This window comes from Stylophora pistillata, chromosome 12 (genome assembly GCF_964205215.1).
Source record: "Stylophora pistillata chromosome 12, jaStyPist1.2, whole genome shotgun sequence".
In the NCBI taxonomy this organism is placed as follows: Eukaryota; Metazoa; Cnidaria; class Anthozoa; order Scleractinia; family Pocilloporidae; genus Stylophora; species Stylophora pistillata.
Window position 1 is genome coordinate 17,652,596 of NC_142530.1, and position 17,691 is coordinate 17,670,286.

The 17,691-nt window shown below is 39.0% G+C and overlaps 4 protein-coding genes across 7 annotated transcripts; 2 read left to right on the top strand and 2 right to left on the bottom strand.

Moving 5' to 3' along the window:
• Window positions 1-35: 35 nt before the first annotated feature.
• LOC111326244 (vesicular inhibitory amino acid transporter) lies at window positions 36-16,307 on the bottom strand. Of its 2 annotated transcripts, none has more exons than XM_088742020.1 (2): window positions 16,182-16,307; window positions 36-3,612 (listed from the first exon to the last, which is right to left on the bottom strand). In XM_088742020.1, exon 2 carries the CDS (start codon window positions 3,394-3,396, stop codon window positions 1,732-1,734), a length of 1,665 nt encoding a protein of 554 aa, XP_088598146.1. In that variant the 5' UTR covers window positions 3,397-3,612; window positions 16,182-16,307; the 3' UTR covers window positions 36-1,731. The 2 variants fall into 2 exon arrangements, with proteins under 2 accessions (XP_088598146.1, XP_022785930.2); XM_022930195.2 differs by having other exon boundaries at window positions 16,120-16,250.
• LOC111326245 (vesicular inhibitory amino acid transporter) lies at window positions 9,002-11,360 on the bottom strand. Its single transcript, XM_022930197.2, has one exon. It carries the CDS (start codon window positions 10,986-10,988, stop codon window positions 9,495-9,497), a length of 1,494 nt encoding a protein of 497 aa, XP_022785932.2. The 5' UTR covers window positions 10,989-11,360; the 3' UTR covers window positions 9,002-9,494.
• On the top strand, window positions 11,651-14,412 carry LOC111326248 (vesicular inhibitory amino acid transporter). Of its 3 annotated transcripts, none has more exons than XM_088742022.1 (2): window positions 11,651-13,735; window positions 13,767-14,412. In XM_088742022.1, exon 1 carries the CDS (start codon window positions 11,651-11,653, stop codon window positions 13,094-13,096), a length of 1,446 nt encoding a protein of 481 aa, XP_088598148.1. In that variant the 3' UTR covers window positions 13,097-13,735; window positions 13,767-14,412. The 3 variants fall into 3 exon arrangements, with proteins under 3 accessions (XP_088598148.1, XP_088598149.1, XP_088598150.1); XM_088742023.1 differs by having other exon boundaries at window positions 11,651-13,713; XM_088742024.1 differs by having other exon boundaries at window positions 11,651-13,713; window positions 13,811-14,412.
• LOC111326247 (vesicular inhibitory amino acid transporter) lies at window positions 14,962-17,530 on the top strand. Its single transcript, XM_022930199.2, has one exon. It carries the CDS (start codon window positions 14,962-14,964, stop codon window positions 16,420-16,422), a length of 1,461 nt encoding a protein of 486 aa, XP_022785934.2. The 3' UTR covers window positions 16,423-17,530.
• The last annotated feature ends 161 nt before the right edge of the window (window positions 17,531-17,691 follow it).

Below are 17,691 nucleotides of genomic sequence, written 5' to 3' on the forward strand. Positions count from 1 at the left end.
TTCTGACAAGGAGAATTTGTTTAACAATCAAGAGCTTCTTTAGTTGGTGATCATATCCTTTATTCTCGTGACATTTATGCATGATTCAGGGTTGGTGTTGTAAGGAGAAATTAGATGCTGGTCACTCTTAAGATTTATATATCACCCTGTTATTAACCCTTTTTATTACACGACTCAGGCAGTCAGAGGGCCAATAACTAAACTCAACCAATCAAAATGCTCTATTGCCGGTCAATATTCTCTCAGTATTGGACCGGGCACTGTCCCGAATGATACCGCACTTGTGTCCCTTTGAACTTCAGTCGTATCATAAATCTCTTAATAACCTAGCTTGCTTGGGACCGTACTGGAAGAATATTGGCCCTCGGTCTTTTTTGTACGGACCGAGCACAGTGAGGTCCGTACTGTCAAGACCTTGGGCCAATATTCTCCCAGTACGGCCCTCGCGCTTGGCTAATAAAAACTCTTGATATCAGGGCTCAACACCAACTTTTCAACTTGCTAGCCAAGTGGCTAGCAACAACTTAGATGTTATAACAATTTCAGTTTGTTTACTAGCCAGCCAAAGTAGCTAGCGGAAATCAAAAACCACTGGCCAAAACTGAATTTCTACTAGTCTGTGGCTAGTTGGCTACTGTTAGTGTCCAGCCTTGAATATTGTACTGCTTAACATAGGTTCAACCCTATAATGCTTTGATTGAGGCACAAAGGTGATGTTTAATGATAATGAATGAGTACAATTTATTCTTCAAGTAAATTTTTTAATGTCAAAAAATAGTCATATTATAGCTTGCTTGTAGTACATTTGCTTAAATGTTGATCCAGTTTTGGTCTTGCATAAATATTGCACTTGCATATATATCGATCTTGCATATATTATACATCTTTTCATTTCTGACACTTTCAAAATAATATCATCAATGTAATATTATTTTACAGTGGAAACTTGTGTATTTCAAAAAACTGCCTTCTTCTGATTGATAAACTGTATTGGTATGCTCTAAAACAGTGGATAGTACTGAAGGTGCACTCTGAACTTCAAATATCCTTTACAATTCACCTCTCAGTGACTCCTGGTGCTGGAAAGGCATCTGAAAACACTGTCAGAATGAGTGTGTAAAAATCTTCTTTTTGTGCTATATAATCTCACTGTTTTAGAATATACTAAAACAACTATTCAGTGTCGGTGGGTAGCGGTGGATATTTACCTCACTGCTTTGTGACTTGGTACCAGTAGATATCTACCGCTAGCTGCCTCCAACTAGATGAATAGTTGTTAAATATCACATAATCGTTCAGAATATACTTTTACTCATAACTTATTAATGATTACAATAATTTTAACAACATAATATGCTTCTCACAATTACCTTTTTTTTTATAAAAAAAATACTTTTGATGATTCAGATGCTGATAGCGGCATCATGATAAGATGACTATATGTATACTCGAGCCACTAGAAAAACCTGTTGGCTTTACTTCCAACACTTAAACTGGAGCTGAATATCAGCATTTTCAATTGAATACCTGAAATGAGACCAAAACCTATGATCTACCCCTTCCGCAAGATGCCAAACACATTCTGTGTCCTTTCCTGTGGAAGTCCTACATTTCAACCATTCCTCAAGTTACTGCATTTCATCGGCTATGAAAAAATATTAAATTCACAAAAGGGTGCGGGTAGGACAAAGACATCCCTACATTACAATACTCAACGATTTCTAATGCAAATTAGTCCCCAGCATTCTTCAGGGCAATGGAGGAATAAATCAAACCTAATGTACCTGCAATTATCCCAAATAACACTATCAGCATCTCAAAAACTTTCTTGTACAAAGTTAACTTGTTCCATTTAAGCTGCAAATGGAAAAGGCAAGGGAAAATCAAGGTAACACAAGCTCCAAACAAACTTCCAAATATACTCATCAGCAGCCCAAAATGAGGTACAGCTACAGCTATACCAAGTGTTGAGAGGACCAAGAAGGTGCGGGTAGAGATAACCCATAAATAGTTATAATACTTGTGGTTGTAGTAGAGGGGGAGCTTTGGCAAAATAACTATATCTAATGTTCCACTAACAACAAACATATTTAGGGGGTATGAAAAGTAAATATTTATGATAACTAACACAGTTGCTAATTTGCTAAGAGCTGAGCCATATGATGAACTGAGATTAAGGATTACAATCGACCGAGTGTAGCTACCGAATGAGAGGCAGCAGAAAAGCCCAACTAAAAATTTCACTGTCGTTACAGAGATAAATGCCCGGTGTGAGACACTTTTGTATTTGTTGGGTTTCTGCATAGAGCCCTCTATTCCAGGAAATACCGTGTGCCCACAATATGAAAACAAAATAATTCCTAAGCTAAGTGGAAAAGTCTCTATATTAAATGAAGGGATCTTGTCCAATGTCCAAGAGTTTGATTCCTCTAGAGTGAATCCCATCAGTATGAAAGCTATAATAAACACTGCTACTACAGCTAACATACTTAGCCAGGCCAGAATGGACAGTCTTTTGATGAAAACTGTGGGTAGCATGGCCAGCGCACAGATCAAGCACCACTCCTTTATGTTAAACGTGATCAGTTCTTTGAACAGCTCCATGAAACTGCTGCCAAGAGCCATCACCATCAGAACACAGGAACAGTATGACAAGCTCACAGTTACGAAATCAACAATCCACCCACCCACGGGTCCCCAGACGTGTGCTGCAATCTCGGCATAACTCGCTCGGACTCGTTTGCGAAGCCGGCTTTTCGGTGAAATTTCGTAGAGGCAACCAACAAGAACAACTGAAGTGATGTCGGTCAGAAATCCAATGAATAATATCAGGAACAGAGCTGCGAATCCTCCCAGAACGATCGCATAAGGCATAGCTAAAACGCTGGTGCTCGCAAAGATCATGTTGATCATGTTCCATAACGCGAGTATGGTCGATGCCTGGCCATCTTCTGACAACTTCTCCAGCAACGTTGTTGTTTTCGATTTTGAGTCTTGGCTGCTTCGGTCCTCAATCGAGAGTGTCACCGACCGTTGATTTAGAGACCGCGAGATTGACACTACACTGGAATACAACGAAAACTGAAAGGAAGGGATGAATAAGGACGCCTGACTCGTTGTGAAAGTTGTCGTAAAACTTTTGCTGTTGTGTGTGAAGAAACTTGAGTCGCTCTTCTCTAAAGTCTCGTGCGATCGAATGAGTGGAGTGCTTTCGTTCAGCTCGAATTCATCGTCGGCTTCTTCTAGAAGGTCTTGCTCTTCTTCTATCTGTTCATTCGTCAAAGGCATGTCCTCGAGAATTGTTATCAAATCGGGTTCTTTTATCACAGTTGTTGCCGAAGGAGCCGTTAACGTTGTTAACGGAATCGTGTTCGCTTCAAAACTTTCCATGTCCATTTCTTGATCTAACCAAGGTTCTTTTCCTTCTTTTTCTCCTTACGGGAGTGGCAAATACTCCGTACAGCACAACGGTTGTTTGTTTCTGATCGAAGATTCGACAGTGAACGCGCCGAACTAAGGAGTCCATCGGTCCAGTTTCTCGCACGTTTACCAAGTCAGACTGGTTTTCCAAGTTTTCTCTACTAGTTTCGCGACTGTCTTTCGCACAATGTCCTGTTTGGGGATAAAATGTGAATAAATTTGTTGAATGAAAGTGACAATGTTTATTTCGTAATAAATACTTGATCAAAAACCAAAACAACGTCGGTTTGTGAAAAACTCAACTCACGTTTCGCAACTTGCAATTGTTGCATGCGGTCTCCGTCACGCAATCGATACAAATGTAACATCGACTGACCACGTGTTCGGCACAGAGAAAACCCCGCAAATTAAGCGCACGAGTCCAGTTTCCTTTAGTGAAACTGCTCTTCAAAAGAGCTTTTATTTACTTTTTTTAATCGAATTAAACCTATAAAAGACCGAAATAACCACGGAATATAGGACCATCGAGGTCTTTCCCGTCAGCATACTTTGAATAAAGAGATAGGTACTGCCGTACTGATAACAAAGAAATTAAAATAAAGCGAACTTTTTGAACTGATGATAATAATAATAAATAAAGCGAACTTTTTGAACTGATAATAATAATAATAATAATAACAATAATAATAATAATAATAATAATAATAATAATAATAATAAACAATCTTTAAGGAGGAAGCGCCCGTCACGAAAATACGTGGTTTTCAGGGAGGTCCTCCGTAAAAATAAAAAGTATTAAAAGCTAAAATAAGAAATACAATTGTCACAGATCTAAAACGGCGTATATCCAAAGTTTTATCTATCACTTAAAGTATTTATCCATTAAGAATCTTGTAAGGTTTTCCTTAAAAATTGTGCATGGCATTGGCCTTCTTAAAAATACTGGGAGGGACATCCAGTCATTTATAAAACGGAAGTAGGACACCCTCTTTCCGCATTCCATTTTAGGTAGTCTAGGTAAGTAACCATTTCTAGTGTTGTAGCCATGCGAACTTCTCAATGCGAACTTTCTCAATGATAATAAACAAGTAAATATATAATCCTCCCCGGTGAGATGCAAGATTACAAAATCGTAGTAAAGAGAGCCTGAAAGAAAGAAACAAGGAATTCACTTTAATTCGCCTCTTTCCGACCGTGTAGCTTGGTTATGGGTAGTTTGCACGTTACGTCATGGCTGCCATGTTGGTGGACGTAATCAATGGATATCTCATTAGCTTCTTTTGTTCGTCCACCAGCATTTGTTCCTTTCACCATTGTTACCTGTGTCTCTAGAGATTGGTTGCAAACCAACTATTGTGACTTGTTTCTTGTTGGCACGGGTTCGAATCCTGTCGAAGCAAGCTGTTTTTCCTTCCAGGGACATATGGGGCCCGACCATTTATTTTTGAGGGGGGGGGGTGGGTGATTTTGAAAAAATTTCCTGCAAGCGTTTGTTGGAAGAAAAAAATTACATGCAGCCCAGATGTAACAGAAAAAATGTACCAAAAACTCGGAAAAAATATCCTGCACAGCAGATTGCTAGAAAAAAATTTCTTGATGACCAGAAATCACCCACCCCCCCTCAAAAGTTAAATCGTCGGCCCCTAAACAATGGTTGGGTTTCAGGTGACGTCACAAGCTTTGCTGAAGTTAGTGTCCGCCATGTTGGTGTCCCTCAGGTGTCAATTTATGAATAATTAGTCGATTTCTATAGTGAAGCCCTCTCTCTTATCGCCGTATTATTTCGCCAACTACATGAATATCCAGACAGAAAAAAGCGATAAAAGTATCCGGCATTCATCTTAAGGTTTCCCAGTGCTCTCTGAGTATGCCGAAAGCTTAGAGAGTATGATCTTAGGTATAGCGCATTAGATCATATATATAATGAATTTTGCGCTATAGAGATAATAAAATTATTAAATTATTATACGAAAAAATCCGTAGTCTTCACGCTTTCCACTTTTGCTCGAACAGCCAACAATAATGCATAAAACCATCCCTTCTTTCTCACATGAACTCTTCGTTAGATACGGTTTGTTTACGCCCGAGGGACACCAAGATGGCGGATATTAACCGTTGCTAAGGTATTGGTCACGTGGGTGAAACCCAAGGATAGATATCTCATTAGCTCCTTTTGTTCGTCCACCAGTATTTGTTCCTTTCACCATTGTTACCTGTGTCTCTAGAGATTGATTGCAAACCACCTTATGATACATGCATGTACTGTGTTTAGCACTAGTTGTTCGTGAGACATTCAGTGCAAATCGAGGTTGGTTTAAATTTATAAAGGGAGTAAGTTTCTAAAGAAACTGGTGCTGCGTTTTCACTAAGTTGAAATTGTAAATTGGCCACCGTAAAGAGTTAAAAAGCTGACGTTTCGAGTGTTAGCCCTTCGTCAGAGCGAATGGCGAAGGGCTAACACTCGAAACGTCAGCTTTTTAACTCTTTACGGTGGCCAATTTACATGCAATTTCAACTTAGTTGATATGACTAAATTACCTTGGTTTAGCCTGTATCATGACAGTCCTTAAGAATTTGGGTGGAAATAAAGGAATTTGAAAGAGTAGATCTCTCAGCAATAGACAAAATGAAAAAACAATAACAAAAAATTCATTATCGAATGTTCTCTGAACAAAACGGCCATTTTCTTTCAGCAAAAGCACAAAAATTGTCTCTTTCAAGAATTCCACTTCTTACAGTTTCTTTCCCAAATTCGCGTTACTATCGGTAAAGAATGTCCCCCCGGCCCACCCCCCCCCAAAAAATTAGGCTAAAGTACATTTACTCCTTAGGCATGGTTGCCACAGTCATAAAAATCAGGCTAAAGCACATTTACTCATTAGGCATGGTTGCCAGAGTCATAGGATTTTGAAATTCCGACTTAACCCCAACAAGCATAACATTTACCTAACCAACTGAATGAACAATTTCACAAATGAATCCTGATGTTCTCCAACCTCCACTTAAAGCTATTGCCTTCAACCACAACTCTCAGCTACAATGTACATTAGTTGATAACTCATTTCAGTAACACAGAAAAAGGATTCAGTTTCTTGGAAACACAACATCAGTTCATTGTTTAATTTCATTTAAAAATATTCCACCAATTCAACACCTTTCAAGTCCATAAAATGTTTTAAATAATTTAAATTGTGAGTAAATGATGAAAACTGAATAAAAAGGAAAATACATGATTTCATTTACAAACTATCTACAACTTACAATAGAAAGGAAAAGATGTGCTGGTCAGGAGGTTGTCAACTGTTCTAAACAATGTTGACACCACAGAGAGGAGAGTGGAACCATCTTCATGATAAAGGGGCCAAGACAAGATAATTGAATTCATATTTTCTTGAAATTTCACTTTTCCAACTTATTTCAAAGAAGTAAATTCTCCCTGACCCAAACAGTTGACTTTCCTTGACCTTGAAATTTTTCCCTGTTATCCAGAAGTAAACTTCTGGATGACAGAGTATGTACCTGAAGTAGTAGGAAGAAATACAGGGTTCATAGGAACAGTTAAAACAACAAATACTGTGTTCAACAATATCCTTGTTCTAAAGAAAGGGAGAGTTCAGAGAGAGGACCCTAAAACCACAAACTCTTCTCACAAGAGTAGATACTGATGCAATATGACTAGGACCCTAATATCCTGAAACAAGAAAGAGTCTGATTGATAAACAGCACTTCAGTAGTTCTCAACTTTTAATAACCTTGATTAAAAATCATAAGTCAAATCAATACAAAGGTATTCAATATTGTATAATCAAAATAAGAACTTTCCCTTCAGTTTTAATCTTTCACAGGAAGTAGAAGCTCAATTTGTTTGGTAACAATTCAAGTTACTCATTTGCCATGTCTGCCAGCACTCATTTTCAGTCAAACTGACCCTTGTAATTTTTTTCATATATCTTATTAAGACAATAAAATACTCCATCAGATTCCTTAACAAAGATCTGAGCCAACAAGAAACTCACAGCTAGTGGCTCCTTTACGCACTAAGTTGAGCAAACTGTAAGTTAACATGACATTTACATAATTTGTCTCACATTCTATTTTTTGCATTCTTATTAGTTTTTAGCTTGTTTCTACTCTCTCTGTTACTTTTGATAATGGTCTTGTAACAAGAACCAAAAATATTACATTTTATTCTCCCTTTGTGGTGTGATTCTTGCTTATACTTCTATTTTAATATAAGTTGGGAAGATGTCCTTCAGAGTTGTTACCTTCTTATATTTTCCTCATTTGCTGGAGGGTAAAGGTTAAGCAAACCATCCTTGTCAAAATGCAAGCATAGAAATTTTACAGGAATCACAATTGTTACCTTTGTTGATCTTACATGAGGTGACATGCCCACACTCAAGAGGACTGTCACTTAGCTAAGAGGGGGGGGGGGCAACTTGATTTTCAAGTGAAATTGACAAGGGTTCATTTGACCTACAATTGTTAATTTCTTTTCCAATAAATGTATCACTGTTCTTAGTTTTAAAATCAAGAGCTTTGTATCACTTATCAGAAAAGAAGCCTGGTACTGAAACTATGGTGTGGTAGGTTTGGAAATATCTCATGCATCTAACCATAAATGTAATGGGGAGGAGGGGGGAGAGCACTGGCTTTGAAACTATTACCACACTGATCTCTTATCAAAAAAGACCAATTTAAGCCCAACATAGTGCTTTTCAAAAACAGAAAGAATAACTAAAATTTTACCCGCCCAAAAAAACCCTCAAACACACAGCAGTTACTGGTAAATTAAGACAAAACCTTGATAACCTTGATAGAATCAAAGTGGATACTTGTTCTGTCTGAGTAAACTTGGAATATTTTGGCTCCACTTCAACCAAATTTTTCCTCAGTAATTCTTCAATATTAAAGAAAACATTCCATTAATTTACATATCTAGTTATGTGGCCACAACATTTCTTTAGAAAGGAAAGACATCCTGCAAATGTAAACTTCAGAAACCACAATTAAAAATGTCTGGTATCTGAACTATAGTAATGTTGTTCCTTCATGACAATTTTTTGGGATATGTAATTGATACATGACATTTCTACACAACAAAAGAAACAGTCAACAACAAACATATGAAACATATGTGTGAACTGCGGTTATGAGATGTATATGAGAACGATCCTTCGCAGTAAAGCACTATTTGAGCAATAGTGAAAATCAGACCTGAAAAAAATTTCAGGCCTGTACGGGATTCGAACCACTGACCTCTGCGATACTAGTGCAGCGCTCTACCAATTGAGCTAACAAGCCAACTGGGAGCAGGCCATCAAATTAATTCGATATAAACCCGTAGATGATAAATCAAACAACAACAAACATATGAAACATATGTGTGAACTGCGGTTATGAGATGTATATGAGAACGATCCTTCGCAGTAAAGCACTATTTGAGCAATAGTGAAAATCAGACCTGAAAAAAATTTCAGGCCTGAAATTTTTTTCAGGTCTGATTTTCACTATTGCTCAAATAGTGCTTTACTGCGAAGGATCGTTCTCATATACATCTCATAACCGCAGTTCACACATATGTTTCATATGTTTGTTGTTGTTTGATTTATCATCTACGGGTTTATATCGAATTAATTTGATGGCCTGCTCCCAGTTGGCTTGTTAGCTCAATTGGTAGAGCACTGCACTAGTATCGCAGAGGTCAGTGGTTCGAATCCCGTACAGGCCTGAAATTTTTTTCAGGTCTGATTTTCACTATTGCTCAAATAGTGCTTTACTGCGAAGGATCGTTCTCATATACAAAAGAAACAGTAGCAGTCAAATATATTTGCTTATCATAAAGTACATTTCCTGATGATATTATTTCCTGACATTATTTTATCAAATAACTTGTAATGATTGTTGAGGCTATCTAACAATATTTTCAAAGTATGATCATAATTTTTCAAAAAATAGACTTTGAACGGTGATATTATCATCAGCAAAACAATTGGATTAGAAATCAATCTTGGACCCCTTAAGAGTGCACCTGTACTTTTTTTTAGGCAGTTAAATCAAATTATTTACTATTTTCACTGAAATGTCCTAAATGAGTCCACAAGTGCTTTGCCAGAATAAACAAAACCTAAACCGCCTGCTAAAACTCCAAACAATATAAGAAGAATTTCCACTGTAATGTGGTACCAGCGCAGGTAATTCCATTGTAACTTGAGATGAGCTATACATGGAAATCCAAAAGATAGGCAGGTGCCAGTGAAACTGCCTACAAAACCCATCAGCAGGCCAAAATGGGGCACAACCAAAGCAACGAATAGGGCAAATGTTACAAGCAAGGTCCTTGTTAACAATAACCAGAACCAGTGATACTTTGTACCTTTCTTTAAATGACGAAAGTAAGGCCCAACAGTATTTTCAAATGTTTCAACCACTACAAACAGTGGTAGAGGGAATGAAAAGAACACATTTGTTGCCACAAATGCTGTCGCTGCAGTGTTGAAGCCTACATTGCCTGCTAAGTTTATGGTAAACACTTGTTCTGTAGCCAGGCCAAATGTTAGGACAGCAAATACACCAAACCAAGCTTTTACAACAGCTGAGATGAAGAAGGAAACATGCATCATTTTGTTGAATTTCTTTGGTTCCTTCATGCTGCCCTCTATACCAGGAAAAACTGCATGGGCACAGTAACTGAATGTCACAATACCAAACCCAACAGGAAACGTATTTATATCAAAGGATGGTATGTTGTCTACAGTCCACTGATCATATCGAAGAACACAATAGGCTACCATGACAACCAGGGCAGACATCAGGGAGAACACAGCTAGCATGCTCATCCACGCAATTAGCGACAATCTTGTGATGAATACACTTGGCAGGACGGCAAAAGAGCAGATGACAGCCCATTCATTAAGAGTGAGAGGAATAAACTTGTTTGTAATCTGGTAAAACATGGTCGTTAAAAGCACCAGGTAAAGGATGGCAGCCGCATACAATTCTACTGTCTGGACAACACTGACTACCCTCCCTCCCACACCTGGCCACACTGCTTCACCTACATCAGGGTAGGAGCTACGAACTCTCTTCCTCAGCTTGCTGCGGGGAGAGATTTCGTACAAGCAATCGACCAGAAGAATTCCGGTTACATCGCAGAACACAGCTACAATGAAGATACAGACAACTGCCGCTACTCCTCCCTCTCGAACGGCATAGGGAACCCCAAGGATTCCCATTCCTTGAATCAGATTAGTCACATTCCAGCCGGCAAGAACAGCAGAAGCTTCCCTGTCGCGACATTCCTTTTCCACCAACGATACTGTGAAATGAGACATGGTAAACGAGCGAAATCGTTTAAAATTGGTATTCCACGCCGACGGAGAAAGCTGTTCGTCTGGGTCCACGGTGCGTACTAGAGGTGTTCGTTCATTCTTCTGCGATTCCTTGTTCCTGTTTAAGAGTTCGAAGCTTGAATCTTTCTTGGTCTCGTTTTCACTGTCTCTCAGGGTCAAAGAGTTTGATAAAGCGAGCTGTACATCAAGTTCATCGTATTCGGGTTCGTCTGCCATTGGAAAAGCCGGAAAATACTGTTAACCTATCCCAAGCCAAACGATCGCGCCAGCAGTTACACGTGGGAAGGTTCATTCAATGGACCACCACAGAAGATAGATAGGGCTCGCCAAAATAAAACCCCAGGAATCAAAGAAACTAAAGTACACAAGCTTGATTGCACCTGGAGTATTGAAATATTATAAAATAAGTTTGGCTCGGTAGATCTAGGATCCCCTCCTGATTGGTTGACTATAGATTTAGTACCGCCTCTAATACTTCAGTGTTCTGTCGAACGACAACAAACAAAATTACAACACGTGTGATCTATAAGAGGTATTGAGGCTTAACCAAATCTGTATCGATAGTCGCTTTTCATTTTCAAAGCATACTAATTATAGCAATGAAATAGCTTTTTTCGAATATCTGTATGGGTGAAATCTCCAGAATACGAAGAGATACTCTTTTCACAGCCGTCCAGGCTTGTCACGCTCTTGTTACATCCGGTCTTTATTCTCCTTTATGATTGGTCAGTTGAACGACGATAGTTGTGTTACGTAAAGGAATATGAAATGAACAATAGAGACAGATAAGGGTAATATTGAAAAACATCGAAGCTTGCTGCAAATTTACAGCAGAGAGTGCCAAAGGAAAATTTGTAGTAACAGAAGCAAATAGCAAGATGGATGGTGGTTCTGGTTCCGGACGTTTTCCCTGCCGCGCCAACAACGACGGCGAAAAGATCCCACTAACAAAGCCTTCCCTGCAATCGGTCGCAGAAGAAACACCACCTCTTACTTTCGCTCCCACCGACGATCATGGCCTAAGTTTGAGAAAATCTGGTTTTGCAGAGAGCGTCAGAAAACTGCGTAGCGCTACCTTGGCAGTTTCGATTTTGGAGAAGCCTTCGGATGATCGCAACGCGTCAGCTTGGCTGGCTGGCTGGAATGTCACCAATCTAATTCAAGGAACCGGCATCCTCGGAGTTCCATATGCTGTCCTGATGGGAGGATGGGCTGCTGTAGCTATAATCGTTGTAGTAGCTGCGGTTTGCTGCTACACTGGCAAGCTTCTGGTCGACTGCCTGTACGAAGACTCGAAGCGAACCGGTCAGCGCAAGCGGGTTCGAATCAACTATCCAGAGGTTGGAGAGGCTGCATGGCCGGGCTGGGGGAACAAAATTGTCAGCGTTGTGCAAGTTTGCGAGATGTTCGGCGGTGTAATCATGTACATTGTGCTTCTTGCTACGGTATTCAGCGACATTTTGAACGAACAGACACCCCTGGATATCTATCAGTGGGCAGTCGTATGCGCGTACGTTGCGTTACCTGGGATCTTCATAACGCGCGTTTCCGTAATAGCCTGGATCAGCATGATCTCCGTGTTTGCACTACTGTCCAGCATCGCCACCATTATTATTTACTGCATCACTGAGTACCGCGACATGTCCTTCTCCAATATTCCTGGCTTCAAGCCGGATAAGTTTCCCATTGGCTTTGGTATTATCGTGTTCAGCTACTGCGCGCACGCAGTGTTTCCTGGCGTCGAGGGTTGCATGAGAGAGCCAAAACAATTCCCTGTGATGATGAACTGCGCATTCGCCCTGGCCGCAGTAGTTAAGATGCTGCTTGGTATGTTAGCAGTTCTAAGGTTTGGTCAAAATACCGAACAAGTTATCACTGTAAACATGAGTATCAGTCCAGTTTTCAACATGGTAGCCACAGTCCTTGTAGTCACCAATGTGTTCCTGGCATTCCCTCTTTGCATGTTCGTTGTGTTGGAAACATGGGATGCAAAGATTTTGCCATATTTCCCTCATCTTGGCAAGGAAACACGTTACCACTGGTTTTGGTTGCTCCTGACCAGAATCATGCTTCTCACACTTGCCTTGTTCCTGGCAGTTATTGTACCACACTTTGGTCTCCTGATGGGTTTCATTGGCAGTTTTACAGGCACTTGCCTTTCTTTTGTTTTCCCTTGTGTTTTCCATATGATCTTGAAATGGAAAACCACTCCTTGGTACAGCATTTTAACAAAGATTTTTGTGACCATATTTGGGTTGGTCTGTGGTGGGTTTGGGCTGGTGTTCTCGGGAAAAGAGCTTGCAAAAGCTTTCTCTTTTGGTTGAGTGGTACTTAAGTTGTTCCATCTCCTTGTTCCTTAGGCAACTATGGCAACAAATCACATTGTGATCAATTGACAGCTATTCAAAGAAATATTGAAATTGATTATCATTGTAGTGAGTTATAATCATGTTAATAGCTTGCTTGAGTTCAGTGAGGCCAGTCTTTTAGAGGAGCCAGAGGCCAAAATCATTGTATTCTATCCCTAACAGTAAAAGACATGTTCAACTGCCATTTTATATTTATGCATCAAAATTTTTAAAATAAGACTCACTAATCATCTTTTTCTGAGTGTCTTCCAAGGGGCCATCAATTCTAAGAATGTACTCCCTTTTTAACAATGAATGTAATGAATTGGAATTGACTTTGTTTCTATATTTTCATCAAAGCAATCAAATAGCAGGATTGACCCTTTACACCTTAACATCAGTACGCATATTCTCCATACTGTTTTCATCCATTTCCTCAGGTGCTGATGAGGAGAATTTGTTTAACAATCAAGAGCTTCTTTCCTTTATTCTCTCGACCTTAATGTAAGACTCAGAGGTGATAGGATACCAGTCACTCCTAGTAGGTTAAAAGGGTCAGGGAAATGTTAAGGTGTATTATGGGAAATGTTAAGGTGTATTAAGGGAAATGTTAAGGTGGGTTAAAAGGTGTCAGGGAAATGTTAAGGTGTATTAAGGGAAATGTGATGGTGTATTAAGGGAAATGTTAAGGTGTATTAAGGGAAATGTTAAGGTGTATTAAGGGAAATGTTAAGGTGTATTAAGGGAAATGTTAAGGTGTATTAAGGGAAATGTTAAGGTGGGTTAAAAGGTGTCAGGGAAATGTTAAGGTGCATTATTTCAATTGACTCCTTTGCTGTAATTTGGGTAGTGACATCTTTTCATTAGTGCAGTTCCTTATATGATGCTATATAAACCGTTCCACACAGTTTATATAAAATGTTAAAATAAAGTGTTAATTTTTGTTACTAAAATGTTATGATTTTAGAAATTTCTCTGTTGTTCAGCTCAGAAATTATACTAAAACAATTGTTCGCCTCAGGTTCGGTGACTATTGTCGAATAATCCCCTCAACTTCGTCTTGGGGATTATTCGACGATATTCACCTCGCCTTCGGGGAATAATTGTTAATTATAGCAAGAGATGGTCTTGAGTGAGATAAAAATTGATCTGGAGCTGGTTTGACTGGACCCTTTTGTTATACATGTGAATATGGGAACAGGTCATTACAAATTTATTATAGTTTCTGGGTGATTTTTATGTGTAATTCTGAAAGTCTTCTTTGCTACGATAAATAAAGCTTTTATCTCTCATTGTTTTGTGTTACTTAAGATTTATTTGTATCTAGAAACTTCCAAATGGCAGTAGTTTTATTTTAAGCTGAAAAAGTTTCATAAGCGGTATTACAGTGTAATTTGCAAATTAAGATTCCAGTGAAAATTTCAGTCACGCAACACTCTTCAAAGAGCGTTGTGTGACATCTCAAATGAAACTGCCTATAATTAGTTACGAAAAGAGTACATTAGTAGCAAATTAAAAGAGTACATCGTACTATTTATCCTGCTGTTTCCCTAAACAATGGAAAACCAATCCTCCATTGACCTTCTGGAACAAAAGAAAATTAGGTTTAGCTCGTTGATTGGCTCTCCTTTGACCCTAATGTATCCAAGAAGAGCGTGTTGAACACGTGAATAGTACATAAGCTTGCGTTACGATTTACATACCAAAAACACCGATCTGCAAACGGGATGGCAGTAGCGAGTATCAAGTACTTGATTGCTTGTTGAAGCGGTTTCTGTTTACCAACAAAAAGGCAAGTGGGTAGCAAAGCTTAAACAGTGAAGCTCTGAACAGATAAACAAATGGCAGAAAGTGTCCCTTTGGTGTCTTCGCCGCGTTCATCAGTTGGGAAGCCTTCCGAAGAGGCCGCTCTAGGAACAACAAATTCACAGCCTACCGTTGTACCCTTGGGAGAGAAAGCACCGCTGATCCAGGGTGAACATGAAGTGGGAAAAAGTCTTCTTAGACTTAGTTTATCAAGGATGAATTTGTCGCGGAGTATAATGAGATTGCGTTCCGCCACGATGACTGTGTCGTTAATCGAAAAGCCTTCAGATGATCGCCGAGCCTCTCCGTTCCTTGCAGGTTGGAACGTAACAAATCTCATTCAAGGCACGGGGATTCTAGGAATACCCTATGCTGTGAAGCTCGGAGGGTGGGCTGCTGTTGTTTGTATTTTTCTCTGCGGTATCCTTTGTTGTTACACAGGCAAGATCCTAATCGACTGTTTGTACGAGGATTCCAAGCGGACAGGTCGAAGGAAACGAGTTAGGGTGAATTACCCAGATGTTGGCGAAGCCTGCTGGCCCGTATGGGGAAACAGGATTGTTAGCATTGTTCAAGTGGTCGAAATGTCTGGTATAGGCGTCACCTATGTTGTCTTGATGGCCACTATCTTCCTAGATCTATTCCACAACAAGAGTATGGATGTCTATGACTGGACTGTTGTCGTGGGTTGCATCGTCCTTCCAGCCATCTTTATCACCCGAGTGTCACTCATCGCCTGGTTCAGCATGATTTCTGTCTTTTCTTTGTTCTCTGGTGTCTTCACCATTATAATCTACTGCATCACGCAGTATCAGAAGATGAGCTTCAGTAACATGCCAGGTTTCCATCTGGACTCTTTTCTGGTTGGCTTGGGTATCATTGTGTTCAGCTTTACAGCGCATGCAGTATTCCCAGGAGTAGAGGGAAGCATGCGTCATCCTGAACAGTACCCCATGATGCTGAATGTCGCCTTCGCAAACTCAATAATCACTAAACTTGCTCTAGGCCTACTGGGTGTTTTTCGATACGGACAGGAACTTAACCAGACAATAACAGTCAATATCAAAACCAGTCCAGTCTTTTACATTCTGTCCAATACCTTTGTTATCGGTAACGTCGTGCTTGCCTTTCCCCTCGTCATGTTTGTTGTTTTAGAGACATGGGATAAAAAAATGCTCCCTTACTTTCCTCACCTTTCTAAGGATTCAAGTTTTCACTGGTTTTGGCTGATCCTGACACGCCCATTGCTTCTTACCTTTGGTGTCTTCCTGGCCATAACTGTGCCTCATTTTGGCTTAGTTATGGGTCTCCTTGGCAGCTTAACAGGAACCAGTCTGTGTTTCATTTTCCCATGCGTTTTTCATCTGAAGCTCAAGTGGAAGAAGTTAAACTGGTTGCAGGTTGCATGTAGAGTCGGTGTCACCATCTTTGGAATTGCTGTTGGAATCCTTGGAGTAGTATTCTCAGCAATTGAACTAATCAAGGCGTCTAAATGAGAAAATAAATCCTAGAATAAGAGATATTTCTTACTGTAAATGAACTGAGAACTGAGACCTGCCATGTCAAATACATGTAATATAAATGATAATAACTATAGATAATATTGATGCTTTTGGTGCATTTTTTTTTTTTTTTTTTTTTATATGCAGTATTCTGTAAATATCATAACCTAAATTTTTATTTAATGCAGGGTTCCTTAGAATATAAAACCCAAGAAGGTCATTTGGAACTTGAAGGGGAAAGGGGAGGGAGACTGGGTGAAAGGTAAGAGCAACCATGGGTATGAACATTCACTCCCTCTCTGAAAAAAGAGAAAAAAAATTCAGTGAGCTTGGAAACATCAAGAGCAAAAATTTAATCTTAGAATTGACTTTAAAGAAATATCTTGACGAAGATCAGCTCAATTTTTTTAGCAAATATAAATATATAAAAGGAAAAAGTTATTTGAAGTTAGTGGCAAGTGACAGTGTTTAACAGTGATTTCTTATCCCAGACTGCACAAATTTTTCATGACCAAAGAAACAAAAACAAATCAGTTTTTGGGTTATTTTTTGCACTCTCACTTGACATTATGCTAAGTAATGTTACCATGAAGTCTAGTAGCATGTGTTTGAAATAAACTCTGGTCATTCCGAATTATATTACTGATATTGGTGTGAAGTTTTTTCACAAGGTCATGACACTTGAGATAATTTTTTTTAATTCTGTTGAGGTGCCCCTATTTTTCTTAGCAGAGTACTTCTTGCAAAAAAAATGTTCCTTTTTGGATTTAAACAAAAGAAAAGCAATGGTCATGGGTCAGAAGAATTCATCTTAAGATTGGTAAGATCAATCTGGATGGCCAAGAATTTTTTGACAAATAACTGTATTTAAATGAAAAATCTTTCTTAAGCTTAAATTTGGATTTTGCTTGAAATTGTATTGTCCAGTCTCTCAGGGAGGTGGATTGTAATCTGAAAAGTCTAGAAAGCTGCAAGTGAATTTCAGTTTTATTTAATAAATATCTCTGTTTAGGGATTTTTGATGGTCGTTACTTACTAGACACTTTACAGACTATTTAATTGTAGTAATCAAAATATTAAATTTTACAGTTTTATTGGTGAATTTAGCAGTTTCCATGGTGTTCTACTTAATTATGAGAAAGGAAGGTTTCATGAAACTAACACGAATTTTTGTGGGCCTAACTAAAAATGGGGAATGGAGAAAGGGGACAATTAACTTGGGAAATTGAAAAAAAGGAAATTTAATTGTTTAGATTAATTGTT

Bases quoted from the DNA above. Each gene is read 5' to 3' on its own strand.
- LOC111326245 (XM_022930197.2), bottom strand. From the start codon at position 10,988: ATGGCAGACGAACCCGAATACGATGAACTTGATGTACAGCTCGCTTTA.
- LOC111326244 (XM_088742020.1), bottom strand. From the start codon at position 3,396: ATGGACATGGAAAGTTTTGAAGCGAACACGATTCCGTTAACAACGTTA.
- LOC111326247 (XM_022930199.2), top strand. From the start codon at position 14,962: ATGGCAGAAAGTGTCCCTTTGGTGTCTTCGCCGCGTTCATCAGTTGGG.
- LOC111326248 (XM_088742022.1), top strand. From the start codon at position 11,651: ATGGATGGTGGTTCTGGTTCCGGACGTTTTCCCTGCCGCGCCAACAAC.